General features: G+C 38.0%; 1 protein-coding gene across 6 annotated transcripts in view; it reads left to right on the top strand.

Moving 5' to 3' along the window:
- Positions 1-1,300: 1,300 nt before the first annotated feature.
- ERBB4 (erb-b2 receptor tyrosine kinase 4) overlaps positions 1,301-27,410 on the top strand; it is a 1,110,465-nt gene continuing 1,084,355 nt past the window's right edge. For all 6 annotated transcript variants that reach the window (XM_025441721.3, XM_025441718.3, XM_025441722.3 and 3 more), the window contains exon 1: positions 1,301-1,542. In XM_025441721.3, the coding sequence (XP_025297506.1) occupies positions 1,461-1,542 (82 nt within the window). In that variant the 5' untranslated portion in view covers positions 1,301-1,460. The remainder of the gene's footprint in view (positions 1,543-27,410) is intronic.

The raw sequence follows: 27,410 nt of genomic DNA, 5'->3' as shown, positions 1-27,410 counted from the left end.
TATACCTTTGGACGAGAATCTGTTTAATGAGAATGAACCCCATACAAAGTTGTCCCAAGTCCAAGGAAAAGGTGAAAAAAGACTTATCAGGTCTGAAAAGCAAAGGCTGTAGCTATATAAACGCCGTCAGTTCGGCAGGGTGGGAATTGTGGGAGGGATGGCATAGTTGGAAAAACGGGTGATTGCGTTCCCAGGACCACCTAACCGGCAGAGCCTCCCAGCTCCCGAACCACCTTTTTAACTACTTTCTGAGTGTGCAGCAGCATTAGAGGTTGGAGAAGGGTGAAGGCTTTATGCCCGAAGCAACGTTTTCTTTTCTTCTATTTCCAGCTCCAGTCTGTGGATGAGCACTGTGTGTGGGGCAGTAGAGAAAACGGGGACTTTCTGGTTTAAGGAAAAGAAAAAAAAAAAAAAATCTGTGAGCAACCCTGCGGGGGTCTCCGCGCTCGCAAGCCGCTGTCTAGGGCCTCGGCGTCGGTCGGCTGGGTCGGGCGAGCCCTTTAAATCCAGCTCCCCCGCCCCCCGCAGCACGCGCCCGCTCCCAGACAGGTGTTTTCCCAACTCCTGAGACTGAGGATTTTGGGGAGAGTACGAGCCAATAAGATTCCCCTCTGGGGGGTGGGGGGCGGGGAAAAAGGCGGGGCCAGTTGGGTCAGAGCGGGGGCGGGGCTCGCGGCTGAGCCGAGCCAGCCCGGTTGCGTGGAGGCTTGTTTTATCCGCCCCCCCTCCACCTTTTTTTTTTTTTTTTTCCCCCCTCCCGGAGTCTTATTAATTTCTCGGTGGGGCTGCAGCTGGAGACCGCGGAGCGTTGGAAATGACGCTCGGAGCTTTAATTACCGCAGCCGCCGGACAAGTGTGAGGAAAGCTGACGGGAAAAAGAAGGACAGGATCGGGGGAGAAGCGAGAAGCGCCCTCCCCTCGCCCCCCCCCCCCCCGCCCTCGTCCTCCCATCCCCTCCCAGTTGGGACTGGAGGTGCAAGGAAACTGAAAAGGGAGCCCAACATAGCCCGGCTGCGGGGAGAGGCCGGAAACCTACCGCCTCTTTGCAATCAACTTTTTTTGGAAAGCCTTTTCCCCCCTTGCTTTTTATTGTTGACCAACCAGTGCGAGAAAGTGAGGAGGGAGCGAGGACGCGGAGGCTCGCACGGGGGAAGCGCTGCCCAGTCCGGCCCCGAGCGGCACGCGCACACCCTCGGGCGCACGGCCCCGCGCACACCGGCGCGCACGCCCCTCCTCGGGCCCCGGCCCCGGCCCCGGCCCCCCGCGCCCCCGCACCCCGCACCCCGGCCCCGCCGACTCGGACTCGGACTCGGACTCGCACTCGCCCTCGGCGGCTCCAGCTGGGAGCCGGTGCACCGCGCCCCGGGCGCGCCGGACTCGGGGCCCTCCTCCGCGTGCCCGACAGGGGAGATGCCATTTGGACATGTAATTGTCAGCTCGGGATCTGAGACTTGCAGAAAATGAAGCTGGCGGCAGGACCGTGGGTCTGGGTGAGCCTTCTGCTGGCAGCGGGGACCGTCCAGCCCAACGCCTCCCAGTCAGGTGGGTGTCCGGGGCTCCGCGCCCCCCGCGCCCCCCGCGCCCCTCCGGCCTCCTCCTCCTCGGGCTTGGCTTCCCTTCCTCCCTCCGTCTGTCCGTCCCCAAACTTAGCCTTTTTCGTGTACCTGCGTTTCACTTACCGTGAAATGTCACTCTGCGACCCTGTCCCCCCTCCCTTTTCCCCCCTTCCTTTCTCCCCGACCCCCTTCTTTCTTTCTTTCTTTCTTCTTCTCCCGCGTTTTCGGGGGAGCCTAAAAGCGGGATCTCTTTTTTTTTTGCGGGTCCTGCCGGTTGTGCGGGCCGCGGGACACGCGGCTCCCGAGGCTCCCGAGTTGGACGGTCCCGCCGTGCGGGCGCCCCGAGAGCGAACGCCTGGCACCGGCGCGCGGGGCTCCGCAGGGGCTGTCCCCGAGCCGGCGGGCGGCGCACCTGTGCGGCCGCGGGTCCCTCCCCGCTGGGGCGGCCGCCGGCCTGCGCGCCGCCGACTCGACGGAGCTCGCTGGCCCGCGGGCTCTCTCTAAAGAAAAGGGGGGGGGCAGGGAAGGGGTTTGACACCCTGAGCGGGAGCCCGGCCCTGCCGTCGGTCGCCCGGCTTGGCTCCGGGAAGAGTTCTTCCTGTAGTTCAACTTCTATTGGCCCGAGTCCCTCCAACTTCGCTGTTTACTGCCCGGCGCGGCTGCCGAGCCGACCCGGGGCGCGACCCGGTCCACCCCGAGGCGGGAGCGACGGCGCCGCCACCGCCTCCGCCACCGCCACCGCCTGCGAGAAGGCGCGAGCCCGGGCACCTGGACGGGCCCAGGCCGACCGCCCCCGAGGCCCGGGGTGGGCTGGCGTCCGCGGCGGCCAGGGCCACGCACGGCACCTGCAGGGCGAGGCTGCTCAAAGTTTTTGACACTTGAGTTTCCTGGGGATGAAAGCGGGGCGGGAAAGGACGGAGGCCGGTGGGTCTGATGCCGCCAAAGGGGGCCTTTTGCAGAGCGGGGGGGATCTCCGGAGCCACCCCGGGCTGGTGGCGGGAGCGTGGGAGGCAGCTGGGAGGGTGAAGCCCCCCGGGAGCGCCCGGGAGCGGGGCTCGGGCCGCGTCGGGCCCCCGGAGGGCGTCCCCCTGACCTCACCGGGAGCCGCGCGCCGCCTTCCGCGCTCCGCCCCCGCCGCTGCCGCCTTCCCTCCTAGCCTAGTAAATAACAAGTCGCAGGCGCCGAGCCTTTCAGAATGACCTTCGAGTGGCACCAGCGTGCGCCGTTGGTGCTCGCCGTTTGCACCCTCCCGATCCTCGGGAATCCTTCATGCGCACCGGGTCGCGCGCTCAGCCGCCGCCGGAACCGCACCAGCCCCGGCCGCGGGTTCCAGGCGGCCTCTTAGATACGCGCCTTTTACCTCCTCCCTCCGCACTCCGAGTCCCTTCGTATTTTCCCTCAATGGGTCGATTATGCACATTGACCCATTCAAAAGCGTGTGCGACCGACACGCAGACTTAGGCGAGAGGGATTTCTCCGAGTCCGAGGCAGCCCACTGGGGGCTGTCGGTGCAGCCTCGGCCGCTGGGGGACCCGGCTCCGAGGGCGCAGCAACTCGGTATTAACTGTGTGGCTCAGGGGTGAGCTATGCCGAAAAGCCCTTTTCAGAATTTCTGCAAAGAATGCAGTCCAAATTAGTTCTGCAGCTGTCCCCTTCCTCGTCTCCGGCGACACCGCCTCGCGCCCTCGCTGGTCTCTTCTCGCTTCCCCCCGCGAATGGTCAGACCCACAAGTGAGCCCCTGTAGAGCGCGGGGATTAGCGTGCCATTGTTGTTCTGTGTGTGACTCTGCACTTGAAATTCTAGGGGCACAAAGGCGAGCCTCACTTGTTCGAAACACAGAGTGATCCAGATGAAAGGGCCGCACAAAGAAAAGCTCTCGGTGCATCCCTGGTACAATTGCAACACGCATGCTAAGGTGATCCACTGGGAACTGTAAATGCCCCTGGGGACTTCTTTCTTCACCCTATTCCCCTCCTCACCCCCCCCCCGCCCCCACCACCCCTGCTGCACCTGGCAGGGAAAGTTCAGCTGGTTTTAATACAGTGCTTTCACGAAACCAAGTTACTGTGTGGAGTGTGAGTGAGGCTGTGTGTGTCTGTGTCTGTGTCTGTGTCTGTGGGGCTGTCTGTTCCCAAGTAAATACATACTGCGTGTCTCCCCTCTCGCGGTTAGCAGTCAGTAGCAGTTTGGAGGAGTTTGTTTTGGTCCAAATGAGAAATTAAGTGCGGATAAGTAAACTAAGCTGCCAGAGGGCGACAAGATGTTGAGTGAATTGCTTTTAGATGAAACAAATTAAGGAAACGAGGGAAGACAATCTGCTTCTCGCATTATTAGACACGCTTGGAGTTCAGGGGAAAGTGGCATATTTTTGAAATGCTAATTTCTTAAGCAGAAGGAATGCACCTTATTTACTGCTCTATGTGAACAGAATAAAGATATGGGTGGAGGGAGGATTCTGTTGTATAGATCTAAGATATTTATTAAAATAATTATAATGGGAAAGGACCTGTTTTTATTTTTTCTTCTCTTGCTTGGGAAAAAAATCAGCTTTAGAGAAAACAATTTTTAAATATGTCTCAGGACTTTGTCTCATTTCCAGTAATTCATTTTATCCAGAAATACTATATATATATGTATATATATAGTATATAGCCAAAGGCCCTTTATAGGACTGTTATAAAGCCTTTTCTACCAAAAGGGATAATTTCAAAATTTCTGTTTTCCTGGCATGATTTAAAAATAGTATCACCTTTGTATTTAATTACAATATATAATATTGAAGTGATGCTCTTACATACCTCAATAGATATGGGATGAACAAGTTCAGTTTCCATTTCTTATTTGCAAGTAACTTAATTCTGCTTTTCATGCTATAGAATAACATACGTTTTTTCCTACATATTAAGATGTATCTTCAAACTTAGGGTTGGGGTTTTGTTTTGTACATTTGAGAAGGAAAAAGTTAATAAAACTTAGGTAGATAAAAAGATGTTCAATACACTAAAAAAAAATCTTTCCTACATGTGTTTACTGTAAGCACACCCACAGGATACACGTTTTTTGTTTTTGTTTTTGTTTTTTTTTGAAATTCTTATATATGTCAAAGGGATCTTTTTAGGGGAAGGCATTTTTTTCTTCAGAATGCTTCTAAACAAGTTTATACTCATTGTAACTGTAAATAACTTGAAAATACTGTAGTATGGACTGTTACGATAAAATTGAATGGTTGGTTGTGTAAAAATTCCTCATCTTCTGATTTTTCCCTCTTAAACTAAACTGCTTTTATTTTAATCATTCATGCATATAAAGTCAAAGTTTTTTGAAAATCAATACTTAATCCTTTATATATTTTTTCATTTAGTCACTGGAAATGTGTCTTAATTAAGAAATTACATTAGAATATTTACCAGGGCATGCACTTCATGGAAGATTTATGTATTTTTTTACACTAACCTGAACACAGTAAGTTTGCATTGGCTGATTTTTAGAGTTTGCATTCACTTGAGGGAAAAATCATATTTCCTTCTTAAAGTAGATTCAAATATTTAGCATTCATGAGCTTTCATGCTTTTAGTTCTTAAATAGAAGTACTATTTATCATCTGTCTTAGGCATTCACCCTTTCCATTACTATAGATTCTTCCTTTACAATTGATTATTATTGTTTACACATGTGAATATATATATGTATATATATATATATTTTTTCCCCCTCCACTACTAAGTGTATTCTTTTTGGTGTGTGCCTTTCCCAGCAATCTGCCACTCAGCCACTGCAGGAGTCCTCTGAGCCAGTTTTCATTCTTTCTTTCTGATAAATCTGATATGGCTGGTTGGCCGGACAATTGCAAGCCATTCCATTGCGCAGATTTATTCCTGAAAGAAAATAAAAAGGCATCGATCCAAGATCACTAGCACATCTCAGAAACCCTGACTCCAAGGCCAGATCTTTCCACAGAGAAGTCCCTTTTTCCCTATGTCTTTCCCTCGTTCCCCTCTTGACCAAGGCTGGAAGGTAGACTACTCCCATTTAAAAAATTACCAGGGATGTAAGGAATTGTGCTCTAAACATTCTCTGAAGCCTTGTGATTAGAGCTACCTTAGATTAATGACTATGCAAGGTGCACATTTTAGACAATGAATTGGAGTGCCTTCAACATTACAATGCTTTAGAGTGGTGCTATGTTTAGATTATTTCAGGCCAGTTATTAAGAAAATTTAACATATTAAAAATAGCAACAAGTTTTTGCTTTATTTTACAGCGTTCTGCTGCTGTTGGATATCTTTTTGTAATTTGCAAGTGCTCAAAACATAAATGAAGCAAATGATCAAAAAAGATGTTCTGTTACCTGCAACCATGTTGGCACTGTTTGATTTCACCCTTTTGAGAGATACTGCTTTATAAAGATGTTAATGTTTACGTTAAAATTAGCTTATACATGTTCAAGCCTACAGCTGTTCTACAGAAATTGTCAAGCATATTCCACTGTTATCTTTTACAATGATCTGAGTGTGTTTTCAGGGCAGAATCTAATTATATTATAAACTTTTCTTCAGGTTATATCATTTTAGGAATGTTCTACTATGTTACATTTGACCATATGGAACAAAATTGCATCTTATATCTAAAACTCATTTTATGAATTATTTTAAATATTGGGCAGTTAGAGTAAAGCCTTACTTTTCATGCTTTCTAACACAGTTGTTGACTGAAGTTTACAGTTTATACTGACAATTCCTTAATTTTCTTTATTATTATTTTTTAATGAAAAGGTCCTAAATCAATATTTCTTGAACCTGGAGCTGTGCTACCTAATTTGAAGGAGACACAACTGCCTATTTTGTGGTTAAGTGTGACATAAGACACAGCTAAGTGTTTTAAATCAGGATTTCTACATTGTGGGGACAAATTCCTCTAGTCTCCTGTTAATACCTTGAGCAACTTACTCCATGTCTTTGTGACTTGGCTTCTGTGCCTGAGGGGAAAATGCATGTAATATACTCTATTTCTCCATTGTCTAGCATTTTTCTGAAAAAAAAAAATGGCTTTAAAGTCTTCTGTAATATTGAGTGAGATACATTCCAGTAACAAGTTAATTGATAAATTTAAAAATGTGTACACATATGTACATAAGTAACCATAATGTTAAACTTTCAGCAGACTGTCTCTATGGAAGAACACCTTTTGGTTATTAAACCAAAGTGTTTGTACTTGAAGGCTATTTTCCCAAAATACTACTTTTCTGAATTGCCCTGTGGACTTTTTAGATTTCATTTGTGTGTGGCTTTTTCTCTCTTTCTGAATTGTTGATAATTCTGACATATTTATTACATAAATTGATTTATTTTCCAAATCCTTAATCAAAGCTTTAAAGCCAATCTCTTGTTTTCATATTTGACACTTAAACTTAGTGGTTCCTATTTGTATTAATTTTTCAAGGGGGAAGGGAACGGTTGCACTTTTATGACACAGGTGAAATATATGAGGCCTAATTATAAAGTGTTTTTTGAACATATAGTAATTGTTTTCCAGTAGTTTTCATTTTAAGTGATTGCTCTGCAGGCCCGTTGCTTTGCACAAATCCAGGGGGCAGCAGCCACATAGAATTTAATGGGAATGGTGCACACCTGAGCTGTGGGTAGCAGTGCAGCAGCCCTGCTGTTGTGTGATGCTACAGAATAAAGCACCAGAATAAAAGTTAGAAGAATTGGATTCTGGGCATACAGTCATTTTCTATGTGATCTTGAGTTAGACTTCCTGCTCTGTGTCTCAATTTTCTGTATCTCTAAATGACTAACATCTTGAATTTTAAAACTGATTCAGTTAAACAGGAAAACAATGTTTAGATCTTTTAGAGGAATCCTTTGGTTTTTAATTGATTTTGTTTGTGAATCTCTTCTCAAATGAAGTCATGTGTGTAACCCTGGCATCTCAAAAGGCGAGAGGAGAGCTGCTTCTGTTAAAGCTGCAGCTAGATGCCAGCTTTGTGCTCCTCCACTTTCCTTTCACTCTTGCCTCCACTCTCCTGTGCTTCCTTCACAGAAATCTAGCACTAGTTAGAAGCTACTGATCTAGTGCAATCCTATCATTTCTTAAGTGAGGAAACTGGAAGCACGGAGAAGTGAGATGATATAAATTAGTTGGCAGCTTGTGACACCAATATCATTTTCCTTAATGCACACAGAAGTACTTAAAAAGTTGCAGACACTTAAAAAAAAAAAAAAGAAACAAGTACAGGGCTGTATTGCTTTAAAAGTGAATTGCAAAGTTGGAAAGAGAACAAATGGATTGGAACGATAGGCCTATCATACTGTGAAGTTCTATTCAAGGGGAAGACCGTGGGATCATCATCATCATGCTTAATTTATATTCCAGAAGTAATCATTGATTGCGCTTATTATATATGATATTGACCCTGAACGTCAGATAAGAGCAGTCCATATTACTATCTGTGTACAATAAGCACCTTCAAGATTTTCTTTTACCTGGGACTTTATGAAGATGACCAATAAGTAGGGAATGGTTATATCTTTATTCTGTTTTAAGTAATATACAAGCTTAAATAAAAATGGCTTACCAGGAATAAACAATGAGTTATTCATTACCAGTTAGTTGGTGGGGACCCTTAACCAGCAAATCCATGGGAATACTTCAGATTCTCCCAGCCCCATCCTTGACCCAAGGTTCTTTATCTTTTCCACTGCCTATGCTGGGCCACCTTTCTTCAGATCTCTACTAAGATCACAGTTATAGTCTTTGAATAAGTACATAAGCTAAGCTTTAAGCACAAAGACTTTATAAATGTGTTTCTGTGGCACATTTGCCTCCCTCTAGTTGCCTTCTGTAAGATGCTGCCTGTGTGCCTTATTACTTCACAGTGTTGTTGATTTACCCTTAACTCTTTCTGATTGTCTTGTGTTCAGCAACAGAGCTTTCTGGGATTTGATCAGCATTCTTATGGGCCTTAGTGACAGAAGGGAGGTTAGAAACTTGTCTTGGCAGGAAGAGTCACTTCCTGTTAGGAATTTGAGATGAAAATGGACCCCCCCTTTCTCCCCTGTAAAACATTAACATAGACACACCATGAAACTTCCTGTGCAACATCATTAAACTTCTCCCATGAGAAATAGCTTGGGGTCATTACTGCTAATCACGTTATTTCCAATATTGTAGGGGTTAGTGAAGCATGCTAAACACCAGTAAGAATATGCAAGACTTAGTTTCTGAATCTAGGAAGTTAAAGGAATAGGTATCAAGGCTGTAGGAATGTTTATAGGTATTTCATTTGAGACATAGTCTAAGGTTGTTTAAAGAAGAGACAATGGTGCAATAAGCATTATGCTTGCTTCCCAGAATGATCAGATTTGTAAATAATCAGTTTCACCTACACTTTTACTACTCTTCTGTCCTTTACTGATGACTTATCCCATATACATCTGGTATAGGTGGACATTCAGATTTTAAACCGTAAGGATACAAGTGGGAATTGTAAACCTGCTTTAAATAGAGGCATCTGCTGGTCATCTATGGTCTACTAAGGATATCTCATGGCTAGGCTGGTTAGGACTGCCAAAAAAATTTTTTTTTTCCACAGTCCAGGTTCTGTGACTAAATCTAGTGTGGTTATAGCTTGAGTAATAAATACAATTCTCAATTTCAGAATGGATTGCCATCACTAGCAGGGGAATGCCTGAAACAGGTCATGGATGGTAGTGACTATTTTGCTTTGGGTGAGCTCTCCTTTTACTAAAATCTGTCTTTGTCATTATTTTCTATTCTTCCCTATAGGCTTAGAGAATATGAGACTATGAGTTTCTTTCTATAGGGACCTATGAAAACCAAATAAAAATAAAACAGAACAGTATTTCTTTTAGTCACACACTTCATTTTCAGGAGTTCCTTTCGTCCTCTCATTTTGTCTAGAGCTAAAGCAGTTAAACATGCTTTTGTGTTTTTAAAAGGGAATTCAACTATGTAGCTTGTCAAAGTTTACTCCCTAAGATTTTTATTAACTTCATCTAGTGTTTAAAAACCTCAGAGCAGGGCTATTGCAAGATCCACTGTACTGGTCCCCTTGTAGATGCCCTCTGCCTCCAAGACTTCCTTCTTATTGCCAGATGCTCATTCTAATATAATACTTTTATTATTCTTACTTTCCATTTTGAAACCTTCAGTGGGTTCCCATTATAAAGTTCAAATCCTATTAAAATAGTTCAGATTTTACAAAATCCATTCTTAAGAGTTTTCTTAAGATGTACTCTAAGAACCACACCAACCTAGTCAGTATTTCATAACTATGCCTTGCTTGTTGTCTCCGCATTTGCTTACCCCTTTCCCTGGAATTCATGGCTCACTTGGTGCCTCTGCTTGTTCAAACCATTGAATCTTTTCAATTTTACATTAACTCATACCTCTTCATTACTTTTTTTTTTCCCCACCGATTAGCCTATAATCTTTATCTATACCTCTTATCTGGCCTTTAATCTTAAACCGTAGAATAGTTTTAACTTTTAAGAGCAGGAGTTTTTAAGCCCCTGCTGAGACTAATGCAGTGCCACATATATAGTAAGCTCTTTAAAAATATTTTTTAAGTGAAAAAATAGCATATATTTGCTGAAACAATTTTAAGCTCATTCATGGATGGCTATTATTTGTAATTAAACCATATAGTGCGCAAAGTAAGCTGTTCTAAAAACATAATTATAGAATTCTTAATAATAGATATTAGGCATGTTTACCCTGGGAATTTCTTTAGTTGCTTTCTTGAGCTTCCTAGGATATTTCTTTCAATGGATTGTTTCCAAGAATATATCATTTGTCCCCATTCCCATTTCTAGAGTCTGTTCATAATATGGTACAAAGTATTTCTGTTGGTTTTATTTTTGGTGAGTTAAATATATGTGAATACCATTCTTAAATGTAACTGTTTTAGTTGCCCACTCTTTTTTTATGTGTCATTACATTGCTATTTCTTATCTCCCATTTAAAATTTTAATAAGTTTTTAAGCAATAAGCATGTACTGATTCATCAGTGTATTTCAGGATAATGTTAGGAACAGGAGGACCTATAAGATGTTCAAGGTGATGTTTTTCTCCATTCTTTTAAAGAGGGATAGATGAAACCAACGCATTTGCTTCCAGAGAGATGCTAATAAGTATTTCATGAAAAAAGGGTTCCAGAGCAGATGTGATATTTTCTACTCCTAGATATATGTGATAATACAACTTTGTTATAACTGAGACGTCTTAGTATCTTAGGCTAGATATATGCCTACCATTTAAAAAGTGTCCTAGAAAGAAAGCACTTCAGCACAACTAAACTGAGAGGTGACTAGGATTCTCTTAGCTGCTCTTTTAGATATATGATCCATTCTGTGTTCTGAAAATGGGTGAAATGATGATAGTATTTATAGAGTCAGATTCTATGAATGAAAGATGTTCTTCTAGACATTTTTTCTTCAATTACCAGGTTCTAAGAAAGTCAGCCTTTCTAGGTCACTGCAGTGCCTTAATTGTACCTTAGTTTATAATGGCTTGAAGGAGTTAATATAACTATTAAAATTATCTAACAGTCTTCAGAGTAATCTATTAATGAGAGAATTGGACATGAAGACATTAGCACTTGTGTCTGACTTATTTTACAACTTTCTTGATTGTTCTTCCTCTAAGAATTCATGAGAAGAGAGTTTGAATCAGGGGTCATTTTTCCTACTTTGTAGATGAGGAAATAGAGACATAAAGAAGTAGTATGTAAGGGTAAAGCTTGACTAGTGCCTTAGTCCCCTTACAGTTACTTGTCTGCCCTGTCCTGATAACCAGCTGTCTCGCTCTTCTGCTTAAGTGACAGAAGATAGGGATGCCTCTCAAAAGCATGACTCTTCCAGTGTACTTACCCCACTGTGTGAGAAAGGGATGCTTAGCACACCAGATCCTTCTGTCTTCAGGTCAGCAGTTCTTTTTGCTTTCTCTGTAGCCATGTGAAGAAACCTGTCCAATAAATCTATCATATAAGGAGTCTTCCTTTAGGTTATATTGTATTTTTCCTCCTCCATTGTATTCATCATAGTTCTTTTTATTTGGTATATTAAAGAAAACAATCATGTACGCTTTGTCATCTTGAAAAAAGGTCCAAAGCAGAGGTATATCCGAAATTTTGGTCCTGCACTTACACAATTTTGGGAACTTCTTTAAAAACATTTCAGAAATAGAAATATGAATTAAAAACGGAACCTTAGAATGCATCAATGTAAGACAGAGGCTTTGAAGCTGAAGCCTTTAAAAAAAAAAAAAAGGACTTTAAGGTAAATCTCACCTATGTTTAAAAATTACCTATTTTAAGAAATAACATCATTCTTCTTTTATGGAGAACTTTTGAGTGTCATTGTGTAATTTTAATGTTTTTCTACTACATGTAATTGGTGTCCACTATTCATGTAGAAAAACACATTGCTTCAAGAAAAGAAAAACTATGGAGTAAGCTCACACTTTAAAGCACTTCAGTTAAAAAAAAAAAAATAAAGCACTTCAGTATGTCTTTTGGTGAACATATGTACTACATAGAGACAATTTTTAGAATATTTTTCTTTAAATATGACCATGCCAAATTCAGGGATATATTTTCTTGATATCATATGGGTCATGTAATACTGTCTCTTAGACAGTTATATAGCTTATAATGTGTGATCTAAAGGAATCTTGAAGTTTTGTTATGTAAAAGTTGTATTACTAAGGCCCTATCCCTTGAAATCTATAGCTCATTGAATTTTTCATTGTTATTTAGCATGGGTAACAATCTGTATTTGACTTTTACCCTCTGGCTAAGTTAAAAGTGGCCATTTTAACTATAGTAGCCATTATTACTAACTATGAATAAAACAGTGCATCTAACTTAAAATCAGTATATATGGTAATATTTTGACTATTAACACACTTAAGTAACAAAAACAGGATTTGTGTTTCAAGTTACACTCTTACTATGTAAAAATATCAATTGAACGGTTAATAATATTTCCCAGTTGCTTAAACTTCAAATTTAGCAGCCCATTATCCCTGGTGATACATCAAAACCTCCAAGAGTGTACATAGAATTAACGGAAACTGAAGTGATTGGTATTCCGGTATCATTCTTTAGTGGACCCCCCCACCCTTTTTTAAGTACGGGATGAAATTTGAAAGTATAAAAAGCTCTAAGATAAATTGAACTAGACAAAACATTTTATGCAACTGTTGGTGAAAGGGGCATTCGTTATTTCTGTGCTTACTATATAGCTTGTGGCCAGAATTAGCACACCATGAGCCAGAGAAAGAGATAAGACAAACAATGGCATGCAGCTAATTTTGTTTAGCAAATTTAGATCTGATACATGCTATTTCACTCCTACAAACTGATTCAGTCACTCTTTGAAAGGTGCAGTTGAAGTTTGTCTCCCACAGTTTTAACAGCTTTCACTCAATATTTATAGGCTCTATAAAAATAAATTTCTGTAAGTACCATATTTCTCACTGGCAGAAGGAGCACTGTGAAGGTAGATTTATAAATGAAAAAAAAAAAAAAAAGGAAAAACAAAAACATTTCAATTGTTCCAGGTCTCCAAAGAATAAAATATGTCAAGACATCCAAAATATCTTTGTTTCAAGGGCATATATAGAGAGTTTTGGGTATTCAAGGATTTTGACCACATGTGAGTAAGAAGTCCTGTTATTTTATGGTAATTTTGTGATTTGAATCTGGCATGTGGTGAGACTCATATTCTGGATCTAGTCATTCATCTGCTATATAAGCCAACAGGATAGGATCCACTGTAATTATCAGGAAGTGGTTATAAAACAAAACAAGAAACCCAAACTTTGTTCTTTATAAAAAAAAAAGTACCATTATGCAGAAGAAAATTAATTTCAGTGAAGTTTATTGGCTAATTTGTATGAAAAAATGTCACAAAATGTGTTACACTTGATGGAAACATGATTCTGGGAAAAGCCAGGAGTTTGTACAATGATATCCATAATTGGGGCTATCTCAAACATTTCTGAAAGTCTTTTGTAGCACAGTGAATTATAAGATATCTGAAGGTTATAATGTTATTTATATATCTGCTAGAGCTTTGTCATGGTTCAAGACAACATTCTCCATAATCAAGCTCACTATAGAGAATAATTGTCATATTCATGAATTGTTCATCTCATCATATTTCCAGTGGTTATTTCAAGGTTAATTTTTTTCAGACAGCTTCTCTCTTGATTAAAGTCTGTAGTAATTGTATATGTGCTGATATAGCACATGAAGGTTTTAAACTAAAGACATCTTTGATTTCATACCAAGTCAAGATCAAATGATTTTCAGTGCTTCCTACTCACATATATGAAAAATAACTTTAAAGTTTTTTCTTAATTTCAGCCTAGAATGTGGAGGCTTTTGTTCGGCATTTTAAAAATCCTACAACTCCTTGTATCCTTTAAGAGTATGAACAGAAAAGTATTTATCGTTACTAGGACTATTATTCAAATGCTATATTCCTTACAATTTTACTGATTGTTAAAATATTGAAATTCATTCTTACTTGATTGGCTTTCCTAGGTCCAACCCCCAATCCCTCTGGCACCCCTTTCTTAGACTTCCCAGATCAACCAAAGAATAAATATGTAGCACAATAATGGGCCTGCACATCTCTCTTCAGGCATATGCTCTGATCTATTCTGATGTTCCTTTTTGCCATTATAGTCACTAAATACTTTAAATGTTACCCTTGCACATTACAAAAGTTTTGCCATAAGTTTTTAGAATAATGGTATATGAATAGTATCATACTAACTTTCCCAGAATTAAGTATTAGCCAGTTGAAAGAAGGCATGTTTCCAAGTTAAGTATATAATAGCGTGGGTACTTTTCTTATTTGACTCAAAGTTTGAAAAGAAGAGGCTTACAAATGATAGACAAGATGTCATTTGTCCAAATATTGAATTCACCTAGGACAAAAGCTCACAAGGGAAGGCCAAAGGATTCAAATAAAGTGGGTACTATGATTTTTTTTTCCTGAGAATGGATGTGGATGAGATTGTGTCATATGTGTCTATAAATTGGGCTGCTGAAGAATCACAGCAATTCAAAGTTGTGATTGCCATAATTTATGTGATAATATCCATACTACATGCTTATATTATTAATCAGAATGAATAGTTATCTGGCAAGGTGTCATCTGTCCCATGTGTGTATTAAGTCACTTAAGACATGGGACTATCCCTTGGTGGCACCATAACATACTTTCTTCATTTCTGGTGGATAAGGAGAAGAAAACACCCAATTTAAAATTTTATATTAACACAATTAAAATGTAATATCATGAAAGAAACTGTGAATATCAACTTAATTACAATACTCCTGGTAACTTAGATTTGGACATGTGATTTATTTATTTTTTGCAAAGAAAACTGTATTAGAACAGAATAGTGGAGTACCATTCCCCTTGAAGAGTGATTAAAGAAAGAAGGAGATGCCAAGTATGGAAAAGAGGAGGCTTGGGAAGAGGGCATGATAACCATCTTCAAAAGTTAGAGGGCTGTTACATAGTACGGGGATTAGCACTGTTCTGTGTAGCCTTGGAGAACAGAAACATTAACAGCTGTTTGAAATTGTAAGGCATCAAATTTCGATTGAACACCATCAAGGAGTTTCTCACAGTTAGAGCTTCCCAGTGTTGGAATGGTCTGTCCTGGGAGGTAGTGAGTTCCTTCATGTGAGGGGTGGTGAGCTCTGATTAAACCTTCTATGATAAGGAATGAATGAGGCAGCTGAGGAACAACTGGTCAGTGATGTTGGGGGGTGAGGCTTCGGTTCAGTGACTTCTGAGGGCCCTTTCCACCTATAAGGTAGGAAAGTACACTATGCCCAGATATCCTTTCTGGGTCTCTGAAAAATAGAACCAATGAAGCCCAAATTTCATGTTTCTTTGGCTGGGAATCCCACTGAAATGCTTTTTTTACCATCCTACCTACCGTTCATAGAAGGGTGGATTTGTGAAGGACCTTTTAAAGATAGATTTTCTTACATATAAGATATTTTGCTTTTATTTTTTCTCAACAGTCTCTGTATTAGGTACTCACACTTCTAACCAATGTACTATCACAGATAATTCTCTATTTTAAAATTGCACAATGTAGAATAAAAGTATACACACTTACAATTATATATATTTCCTTGTACTCCTGGTTTTATGCCAGCAGGTATTTACAAGACTGTGTCTAACTAGACCAGAGGGAGAAATGCATAAGCAGGTGGGGGCATAGGCAGTGCAGGGAGTGAGAAATCTGTACCTCCAGTTGTGAGTGGAAGATGTAGTGTTGAGAAATAGCAGCAAAAGATAAGCACTTTCCTAAAGGGATTGAAAATCAAAAGGTGGCAAAAAGATGAAGTTTCATGTGCGTGCCTCACTTAGTTACAAATAAAGTAGATCTTTATTAGCTTAGGAAATGTTTTACTTCAAGGCCTTTGACATTTCAATCTCTTTTACTACCTCTTTTAGATCCATACTGTAAGACAAAAGCTAAATGCAATTTTCACTTTTTTCTTTTGTGCCATTCTTTTAACATTCTTTTAAGCTTTCCTGGTAGGAAAACTGTACTACTATCATATACCACCTTCTGCCTTATGTTGTTTTGATTTACCACCTCTCTTCACTATCGGCAGTCTGTATCAATTATAACGCCCTCTCTGCACCAAGCACCGACTGCTGGTACTCTTAAGGCACTATCTTCAGTGTTCTCCAAAACTTGCATGGTAGGTGATATACACTCTATTTTGTAGATAAGGAAACTAAGATTCATTACATAATTGGCCAAAATCATAAACCCACTTCTCAGCAGAGGTGGTATTCTAAATAATACACTTGAATATTATGGAGAACACTTAAGATTTTGGTTACCTATCTTGAGACGATGAGTGCAGACAATACGCTCAACAAAAATAAGTTTTTCTTAAACTTCTATCCAGTCATGGTCCTCTTAATTACCTTTTTTGTCTTGGTTACTTGATTGCTTCCTCTGTCTCACCACTGTGTAGATTATTTTGAGCTCTTATGTCTCTCTCACAGCTCCAGGCCTTCCTATCATTATTGTTTGCTGAGTATCTTCACTTGGATATATCATAGTGTCTCCAACTCAAGCTGTCCAATATTTTACTTTTTTCTTTTCACAGTTTAGTATGCTTTTCTTAATTGGTATACATTAAAAAACACACATACACACAATTAACTCTTCATTTGTGAGAAGCCAAGGAATCATAATATCTAACCTTTGTTAAAGGCCTATATGACAGGAAGTATGCTAAGCACATCTCCTACAATACCTCACCTAATGTGTACAACATGGACACTACTGTCCTCATTTTACAGGCAAGGAAACAAAAGATTAGAGAGATGAAGTAGTTTGCCAAGTGGCACATACCTGTGTAGGTGATGGATCTGTGATGCCTAAGCTCCTATTATATTCACATGGTCCGAATACCAGTATTTTATATATGAAAATAAAACTTCTAAGGATCTTGACCGTATGGATTAGTTTGTTAACTATTTCAGGCCGTCTACAATTTTATTTAGTGTCCATAATAGTTATTAATAACCAGGTGTATTTGTGAATATTTCATACTTAGAAACAAGATCAGATATTTTAATACAATATGCTACTTTTCTATTGTCAGACTATAATTTCTAATTATAATTCACGTTAAAATTTCTAATATTGTCACATAATTATATAAGTACACTTATAGTATTTAAACTAGGGTGACCAGTTTAGCCTATTTTTAAAAATGATAATATTAAGTAAAATATTACAGAGGTTTAATAGAGGAACTTAAGAATTAAATAGCCCAGGCTTGAATCCTAACCATGTAAAGATGGGTTAATTACTTTGGTTTTCTCATATGAAACTATAATACTAGTATCAACCTCATTGTTGTGAGGATTAAATGAGACAGTACATTTAAAGCAGTATTAGCCATACAGTAAATGCTCAATAAATGGTAACTATATTTTGTATACTATTCTGGTATTAATAGTATGATACCTAAGGCAGTTAAAGCAAAAAAAAAAAATCACAAATTTAAAGTTACAAAATGTTAAACATGGGAATACCATGGATTTTCTGAGACTTTCTCATTATTTAAGTTCTGTGCCCTATGTTTATAAACAGGTATGCAATTTTGGCTCACAGAATCATTTGTGTGTGTGTGTGTGTGTGTGTGTGTGTGTATATGGACAGGCATGAGCACTATAAATAGACTATTTGGGAAAGAATTTGGTGCTCTCTGAGGGACAGTTTTCTCAAATCATTTTTCCTTCATATTCTGTTTTTATAGTTTTGGTATTAAAAAAAAAGAGCTTACAGAGACAGTTTTGTTTCAAAGATTTATGTTTACCTGGCAAACTCAAATCCTCTGTCCTTTCATCCTTATTGTTTTTTAAAGTGCTTTCAAGAGAAAATGGTTTTTAATCAAATTCATGAGATAACTTTTTATGTTATATTTTATAGGAATTTAAACTTTTCAAGATAGGCCACAACTAGTATAATGTATGACTGAATGCATTTTTGGAGAAAAAAATTTCTGCAGGCTAGAGCAAAATCTTCAAGATCTGTATACAAATACTGAACAGATTTTGCCACAGAGAAGAAAGTCTTTAAGTTGTGATTATTAAATGTTTTCCCTCTATCATAGTTTGGACACATTTATTTAGATAATTATAGAATCAGGTAAGGGCTATGCATGTCATCATAAAGTGTTTAATTCACAGGGCTATGCTAATAGTGCTCACTCACTGATTAACACTGGAACACCTCAAAACCTTACATACTGAGAAAAACTATTACAATGGGAAGGGCAGTTTTTGCTCTTCTAAAGTTGACTGCTTGCTTTCTTGAAATAACTGCAAACTTCCCACAACCATTGAGCTCAATCAGGAAAATAGTTATCTTTTCTATTTACCCATTTGGAAATTTTCAGGGATGCTATGAATTGCCCATTTTGACACACACACAAAAAAGATATTTGTATTTAGGCTGTCACCTTTAGCGTAAGGGGTAGGTTGAAATTTAGCTTACAAAGCTCCATTACATGTTATCTTATTCAGCTGACAGGTGTTACTTCAGAATAATATGGGTAGTAAGAATGTATGATTAGTTTTCTATCATAGTTTCTGGGACAAACCAATTATGAGTTATACCCTTGAAATAAAGACCTTTTAATATAGCAGTTGCTTATTAGGTACAGGTGTTGACTTTTGCTATGACCAAGATCTCCTATAGCTAAACTATACTTTTTACTTAAATGCAAACCAGTAACCTGGAATATGAAACCATAACTCAAGCCAATATCACTAATTTTCCTCCATTGATTTTGTTATTTATCATTAATATGACATTCTCTTTAACCTATGATTGGTCACAAATTTAGAGGACAGATGTGTTATCTGCATATTCAAATACAAATAATTTAAAAAGGTACTTACCCAATGAAGATATCCTGATATATTTTAAGCAAAGATACTATGAGCAGATGAATGCATTTTGTAAATGACAATGGTAGTTACTATGGTAACCCTTAACCAAGTATTTGGTGGTATAATTTGGATTAGTTCTATTCTACCAACAGGGTCATGAGGTAATAGAAATAAGAGTAATTAATAATCAAGGCTTGAGTTTCTAAAAAAGATGATGTGCTGAGTTTATGAGAGAAGCAGGGATATTGAACAGGGTAAATTAGGCTGCTAGAAATGAAATGACCACCACATAACATTCAGCCAGTCTCCCTTTATCTCACTCCATGCTGGCTTTCCTTTTAGATCCTATTGTCCGCCACCCCTGAGTGGTTCTAATTGGATCCATGAATCAGGAACCAACTCATTCTGTTCTTACAAAGCAGTCTTAATCTTTCACTGCCAGTCAATATCCTACTTAAGAACCAGTCTAGAGAGTGCCTTTTCCATTAGAAAGAGTTTTTAGTTTTGTTACAAATTTTGATTTTCTTATTTAAAACATCATATAATTTTAAAGTACTATGGGATTTGTTAGGGTTCCCTGTGAGCTAATACCCAGTCCCAGCCCTTAATACTAAACATCGAATATTCTTCTTACTGACTTGTACATTTAGGGGTATTTACAAAAGTGTTAATTGTGTCACTTATGATTTGATATGTGGTCTTAATCTATGTGTAGCACTTTGGATTTTTAACTTTGATGTTTAATTTTATTTTATTTCAAATTATTTTGTACCCTTATTTAGTTTTCACAAAGATACTAAAGTGGACTGTCTATAGAAATATCTGCCTGAAATGAATATAAATCAATAAAATTATTGATTTTTTAAATTAATTATTTTCCTTGGATGTTAGTGAGGCCAATTTCAAATAGCCATTTCATTTACCCTTTATCATTTCAGGCAGATTCTTTAATATCATCAAGGTCACTATCACCATCAATATGTTCCTAAAAAAGAACACGGTGATTTGTAATTCTTTCCAAAAAGAGAGAAAGTTGTATGTATTCTATGATTACAGTTTGACATATTTATGTTTCATCAGACTCCTTGTAACTCATAGAATAAATAATATTTCTCACATTTCTAATAATATTTTAAATTATTCCAATTAAGTAGAATTTATTGTCCTTTTTAAAAAAATTAGGGATGAATGATCTATAATACAGTATATTGCTAAGAAGAATAGTAGCAAACACTTGGAGAAATAAACTTTAGAAAAGCAGTTTACACTTCATAGGTTTTCCATTCTTCTCTACTGGAAGTCTTGATTAGGAACACCAGTGCATATGATTCTGGGAACACACATGAAGAATGACAGCAGTGGTAGGTCCCAAATAACTATTTTCAGAGGAGGTTATAAGCAGCTGTCCCTTTGACTGTGATCCCCGTTTGGAATAGTCCCAGAACTTGTGAAAGATATCTTCTCTAGGATTATTGCCTGACATGCAACTATTCACGTCCTAAGACTTCACATTTATCCCCCACGCTCTCCCTTGATCACTGCTTCTCCAGCAGGAGTTTGATGTGGAGTTAGAGTCTGGGCTAACATATTATTACGTCAGAACAGTCATTATTCCCTTTACCAGTTCTCCCTCCTATTCCTATGAGCAAGTTTATTTTTTTTATTATTTTTTTTTTATGAACAAGGTTAATGAACAGTTTTAGCTCTTTATTCTCTAGCATATTTAGAAATTAAGTCTAAGTGGATTGCCAAAGTTGTCCTTCACAACAAGGATCAAAATTATACCTAGCAGGGGCTTATAGTGCCAGAAATGGTTTATTTTTATACAAATATTTTGATTCATAGTGGTTTCATGCATCACTGCAATTCTCTTAGCACATTATGATATGCTGTATAGTTTTTACAAGTATGCAAACGTTGAAGTATATTTAATAGCCCTGACACTATTAAATGTCCAGTTATTTTCTGAGATTTTTAGGTGGGTCTTAGGAAATTCTGAGATGAAATTAAATAATTTGTAATTGAGAAATAACATTAATTCTTGAGTAGAAGGAAGACCTATTTGATGCCATATCTCTGGTTGAGATCAGAGGCAATGATGAGAATTACATTTTCTCAAATTATTTTTCCAGGCACGGACTCTTTTTATTCCTTGAAAACTATAAACTGAGATGTGCTTATCTAGAAAATCAATTGCTTATCAATTAATCTATTATCACATTAGACTGATTTATGGGCAAAATTGGTCAGTGATATTGTCCCCCAAAACTATTAAACAAATTGTGCATGTGTATATATATCTCTATATCATTATGATTATACATGTTATGTATAATGTAGCAGAGAACAATGAAAACTGCATAGATATTCTCAGTTAGTGATACACTTTTAAGTTTTCTTTCCTAAGTTTTTCCTTATTGGAATAATGTATTAATGTATTTTCACAGGTCGAAAATCGAAACAGCTCTGCACTGTAGGATTGTGTTATGTTTTCTTTCATACATTGTGCAATGTTTTAATTCTTATAATAACAGGGTTGTTCAGTTTGCCAGCAGGAGGCCCTTCAAAGCAAGATGATGCCTCTTGGTTAGCAGATTTCTGTATAAATAAATAACACCCTGCACATTCCTTTCAAATACCCGAGTAAGTGAGATAATGCTATATAACTTTTTTCATTTAAAATATAGCTGTATTGTGTCAGTGACCTGTAATAAATAGCACTGCAAGGAGAAGCAACAGCCTCATTCACCTTGCATCCATGCAGAAATAACTGAGCTCTCTTTCCATGGCTGGAGAGAGAAAAGGAAAGAAGAGAATGAAAGAAAAGAACCGACCTTGGATTGCAGTTACTCTCATGTTAACAAGGGGGAGTTTATACAGACTATTTTTACTAGGTTGAATTCACCACTCAACGCACAGTAAATACCCCTGGATACTGAGGATTTGGAAAGTTATTGATAATAATGATGTGGAGGATATAAACAGTCTAATTCCCTGAATTCGGTATGTTTTTCCGTTAACTTTTCATCAGTTGGCAAAATATTGAACTGAAAAAATTTCATTGATTGAACATAATGATGCGGTGACTGCAAATAGTTTTTGAACAAGGGTGACAGTCCATGTTTAAGCTTTTCTAATTAAAGACGTGATAATATCATTTCTTTCACATTGTCCTCAAATCTCCCTAAAAAGTGTCATTAATTGTTAGCATTTTGAAATATTTAATATTACAAGGAAAAATAAGCCATATGCTATAGAACAAACTAAAATGATTACTTTTTTTTCTTAGTGAAATTTTGAAAGATTTGTTGATTTTGAATTTTATATTGTGATTCGCATTTAGTTATTTTTAGATTCCTTAATCGATATTACACAGGCAGTATAATATATGCAGTGATTGGGGGCCTAAATTTAAAGCCTTGGCTCAAACTTGTCTCACATTAAAATTTATGGAAATCATGCAAGCATAAACTTCAATGAGATTCAGTCCATTGCAATTATTTATGCATCCTGCCACTCATATTGTCCAGCGCCTAACAGACATTGCCCAGCAGTGGAATCAAACAGCCTGATACACAAAGACCAAGGCTAAAAATATTTGAGCCTGGCTTCACAATTAGACTATTTCAATCTACATAAAAAGTCAGGACTACAGGACTTTAACATATTTGCCATCCAGGAAAGAACATCAGTAATGATGCCACATGATATATGGAGAACCTCTGGGTAATTTTTATTAATAAGCAAATAAATTCACATTCTAGTGAGGTTGCAGATTACTTTGGGTATTGTAATATTAAATACATTTTGATGTTTGCTCTGTTTCTAATATATATAAGACTTGAAATTGTTTACAAGAAGGATTCTTAAAATCATTTTTTTCCAGTTATTTAACAGAAAATGAATTTAGGACTCAGAGTAATTATAAGCATCCAGGCATTGGAAGAAACTATTACAGGTTAAATTTGCAGGGAGTCAAAAGTTATAAGCAGATTTCTGATTGTAGTAGAGGTCAGTCTCCTAACTCCCACATTCTTCAAGGGTCAACTGTATTTCCACAATTTCAATGCAGAAGATCAACACAGGGGCTCCTGATGGTGAACAAACATGGATTTCAATAAAGAGAGAACAAAGTTGGAATAAAATGCTATTGTCTTTTCATGTCTGTAGAAATGATTTTTTAAAAATTTCATTTAAGCATGAGATACACAGAGCGAGAGGCAGAGACATAGAGGGAGAAGCAGCTCCCTGCAGAGACCCCATTGTGGGACTCAATCCCTGGACCCCAGATCGCGCCCTGAGCTGAAGACAGATGCTCAACCACTGAGCCACCCAGACGTCCCTAGAAATGGTTTTTAAAAAATTCCTATAAAGTTTAGTTGTCTTAGAGTTTTCTGAAACCATTTCCAATTAAGAATGGATAACAGACCAGGTAACATATGGAGAATGGTCTGTTCCAGGATATAATAACTAAAATAGGAACCTTAGGGACTAGGTTTGGGAGTTACTAGCTGTGTGATCTTGGAAAATTTAACTTCTCTGTGTCTTAGTATCTTCATCTTTCAAATGAGAGAAAATACACCCCTGCTTCTGGGATTGTTTGGATGATTACATAGGAAAATGTATATAAAGCACTTAGCATGACTTTTGGCTCATGGTAAGTACTCGAGAAATATTACTATATTTTTATAATCAAGATCTTTTTCAGATAATTACTTTTAATGCTCTTTTAAAAACTATTATGTTAATTTCTAGAAGGTGCTTTGTCTTTAGTATTCCATTTCAGAATACTGAATATACAAAACAAAATTTATTTCATTTAATACACATTTATTGAGTAGCTACCTCTGTTCCAGGAGTAGAATCAGGCACATGTCAAAGAATCTAGTGAAGAAGGCAGATGTAAAAATAGTTACTCTCAGTATTTTATGATAAATGGTATGCAGACGGTACTCTGGGATGAAAAAAAAAAAAGGAGCATTTAGCCCAGCTTCAAAGTTGGAAAGATTTTTGAGGAGAGATGTTTTCTGAAATGAGTCATGAAGATAAATAAGAATTATTCAAATGCAGAATGGTGAGGAGGGTGTCTCAAATAGAAGAGTCTACCACAGACTTAAAGGAGCTGGAAATTATAATGGAAAGTATAGTGTGATTAAAGAATAAATGTCAGGGATGGGCAAAGGATGAGACTGAAATGTAGAAAGAGGTCATTAGGAACCTTTTATCTCTAATTAGGGGAATGCTTGCTTGTTTGTTTGTTTTTGTCATAATTGATGAGGTTTATGTGGTGGTTTGATTTACAGAATTATGTAATTAAAAAGTGTGTATGTATGATTATGAATCATGGGTACATAACCCACTGTTCAAATGAATAGTATTTGGCAACTCTGATATTTAGATATAGTAGTATACATGGAATGAAATAGTCAAGTAAATGCCAAGTAGAAGACCTTTAAACTTGAAAATTTTGAAGACAGAATCAAATTTAGGTCATGTGTCTTGGAAAGCTACTGGACTTTGTTTATAGGATGGAAGGAAGTGAGGCAGGGCATTGAGATCAAAGGAAACATTAAAATATTTTTTGGTCTACACTGTATATCAGGCTCTGTGCCAGGTACTTTCACATAAATTATATTTCTGATAACACAGACCTGTTTAAAATATCTATATTATATCTGTATTCGTATCTGTATTTTTTAAGATTTTATTTGAGAGAGAGAGAGAGAAGAGAACAGAGGCAGGGGGAGGGACAGAAGGAGAGGGAGAATCAGGGAGAGGGAGGAGCCCTATGAAGGACTCAGTCCCAGGACGCTGGGATCATGACCTGTGCCTAAGGTAGACACTTAACCTACTGAGCCACCCATGTACCTGTATCTATTATATATCTACATCTATACTTATCTCTTAAAATAGGTGAAATAATTATATAAAGTTTAAAAGTTTGTAAGCTACAAAGTAGGGATTTAAGTCAAATTTTCCCTGACTCCAAAGGCATGAGGTAGAAATTAATAGTTGGTATTTCAATAGTGACTTCTTCTTCTTATTTCTTACTAACAGAATAACACTTAGTTGAGTTGTCCCCCATTCCTGAGGGGAGGATCATAATTAGTTTAAACTAATTATCATTTCATTTCCCATCCTAGTGCTTGATTCACTTACTGAAAATGGGATAGTGAGAGGGGAAATGAGGGGGGAAGTTATGACAGGCTTCAAGAAAAAGGTTTCCACTAATGAAAAGGGATACCCAGGGGAAGCATTCATCTTTTTGGCTAGTCGTCATTATGTCACCATGTGATACTTGGAACTGTGGCAATCCATTCCATGGTCCCAGGTGAAGATATCAGTGATAACCCAAGAAAGGTAGAGTGGAAAGACAGAAAACACTTGGATTTTCCATAACCTGGTTGAATCCCTGAACCAACCCTGAACTATCTCTATCTCTGGACCTTCTATATGCAAGAAATTAAGTCCTTTATTTTTTAGGTCCCATTTATAGCCCAGCTATTTTAATTGGTACAAGACCTAAATCTTTAAATACAAATACCAGACTGACTTATTCCATTATGTAAGTAGCAGATTCATTCAAATGTCTTCTTTGCTTTGAGTTTCTCTTTGTAGGCATTAGGAATAAATAGGTAAAATTTGAAGGAAAAAATTAGGTGTCCACTAGGGGCACCTGGGTGGTTCAGCTGGTTAAGTGTCCAACTCTCAATGTCAGCTCAGGTCTTGATCTTAGGGTTGTGAGTTCAAGTTCTATATTGGGCTCCATGCTGGGCATGGGCCGACTTAAAAAATTGTCTACCAGTGGTATAATCCAGGTCTGAAAGAGATGTGAGAATGGTGACTGACAACAAAAAGGAGGTTTCCTCAGAGTTGTTAGGAACACAGTTATAAATTCTAAATATCTATTGTATAGATAATTGCAAAATTTTAGTGTTTTAAATTTGTGGTAAATTTTGTAATAGTTATAAGAGAAATAGTATCCTTAAGTATCCATTATTACCTAAACACTTAAACTTTAAGGTTATTTAATCCTCATGAACATTTTGTGTTTAAGGTAGAAGTATTTTTGCCTCCCACAAAGTGTTGCCTTTGGAAGTCCAGAATAGAATGTTTACCAGCTTTCAGAGAAAGAGCACACTGTTTGCAGAAGTTTGAGAGGATACATTAAAAAAAAAAAAAATTAACCCTAAGGTGGCATCTTTGGTTCTATGTCTATGTTAAGTCAAACTGTTTAATATAATTTTCAGGTAGAAATATTGAATTTGGAGGAAGGTCAACTATTTTCTTCCCTCTGAAAACTATCTGTAAAACCCTGCCATAAACAAGAAACTGGACTAATCCTTGATACTTAGTTATTGCATTACATTTAATGTTTTCTTCCTAGTAGTTTGTTATTATTTCATTGGCTATAAATCGGAGTCTCAAAATAATAAAGTCATTTGATACTACTGGTTATTCCACATATACTTGGAAAATAATTTTACTCCAATTCTCTATTAATTAATAGGCATTTGAACTGCTATGACTAATGACTATCAGCTTCTTCCAGATATTATTTTTCCAGATAGATATTTTACTAGTGGAATATGAATGAGTGTCATGGCATGTTAACAAATGTCCCACTTAAAATATTGAAGACTGACATATGATTTTAGGCTTTTCAATCAGATAAATATAATCTAAAAAATATGAATTGCCCTGATAGTCTACCTACTGTAATTATGTGGTCTCCTATTAAGGGATTCCATAGTCTGATAATTCATTTTGTTCCTAATATGCCATAATATTATTTAAAATCTGTTTCTTCTATAATTTTTCTAATGTTTTAACAAATAGTGTCATTGATTATGAAAAACCTTTAGATCAAAACCTATTTGTGAGTTAGGACCGGATGTGAGGTGAAAAGGTCACTAAGATCTTAGTCTTTAAAATATTTTAAAACTATAGACTTTTCTAAAATAAAATGAAATTAGAGAGGGAGACAAATCATCAGAGACTTACCTCTAGGAAACAAACTGAGGGTTGCTGGAGGGGAAGTGAGTGGGATTGGGGTAATTGGGTGACATGCATTAAGAAGGGCACATAATGTAATGAGTACTGGGTGTTATATACAACTGATAAATCACTGAACTCTGCCTCTGAGTTCATAATACATATGAATACAGCCTCTCATAATACACTATATGTTAATTAATTGAATATAAATTTAAAAAATGGGAAAAACTATAGACTTTCCTCCTTCTGTACCTTGTCAAACCAGTTTATATTTTACATTAATATGTAGACTTATGTACACTTCAGTTTTATTTATATTACACACTAATTGTATTGGAATGTACCCAAAATATCGTTATCCAAATCTAT

Source organism: Canis lupus, chromosome 37 (assembly GCF_003254725.2).
Source record: "Canis lupus dingo isolate Sandy chromosome 37, ASM325472v2, whole genome shotgun sequence".
Classification (NCBI taxonomy): domain Eukaryota; kingdom Metazoa; phylum Chordata; class Mammalia; order Carnivora; family Canidae; genus Canis; species Canis lupus.
Note: the sequence above shows the minus strand (reverse complement) of the source record. Positions and strands in the feature narration are given on the sequence as shown.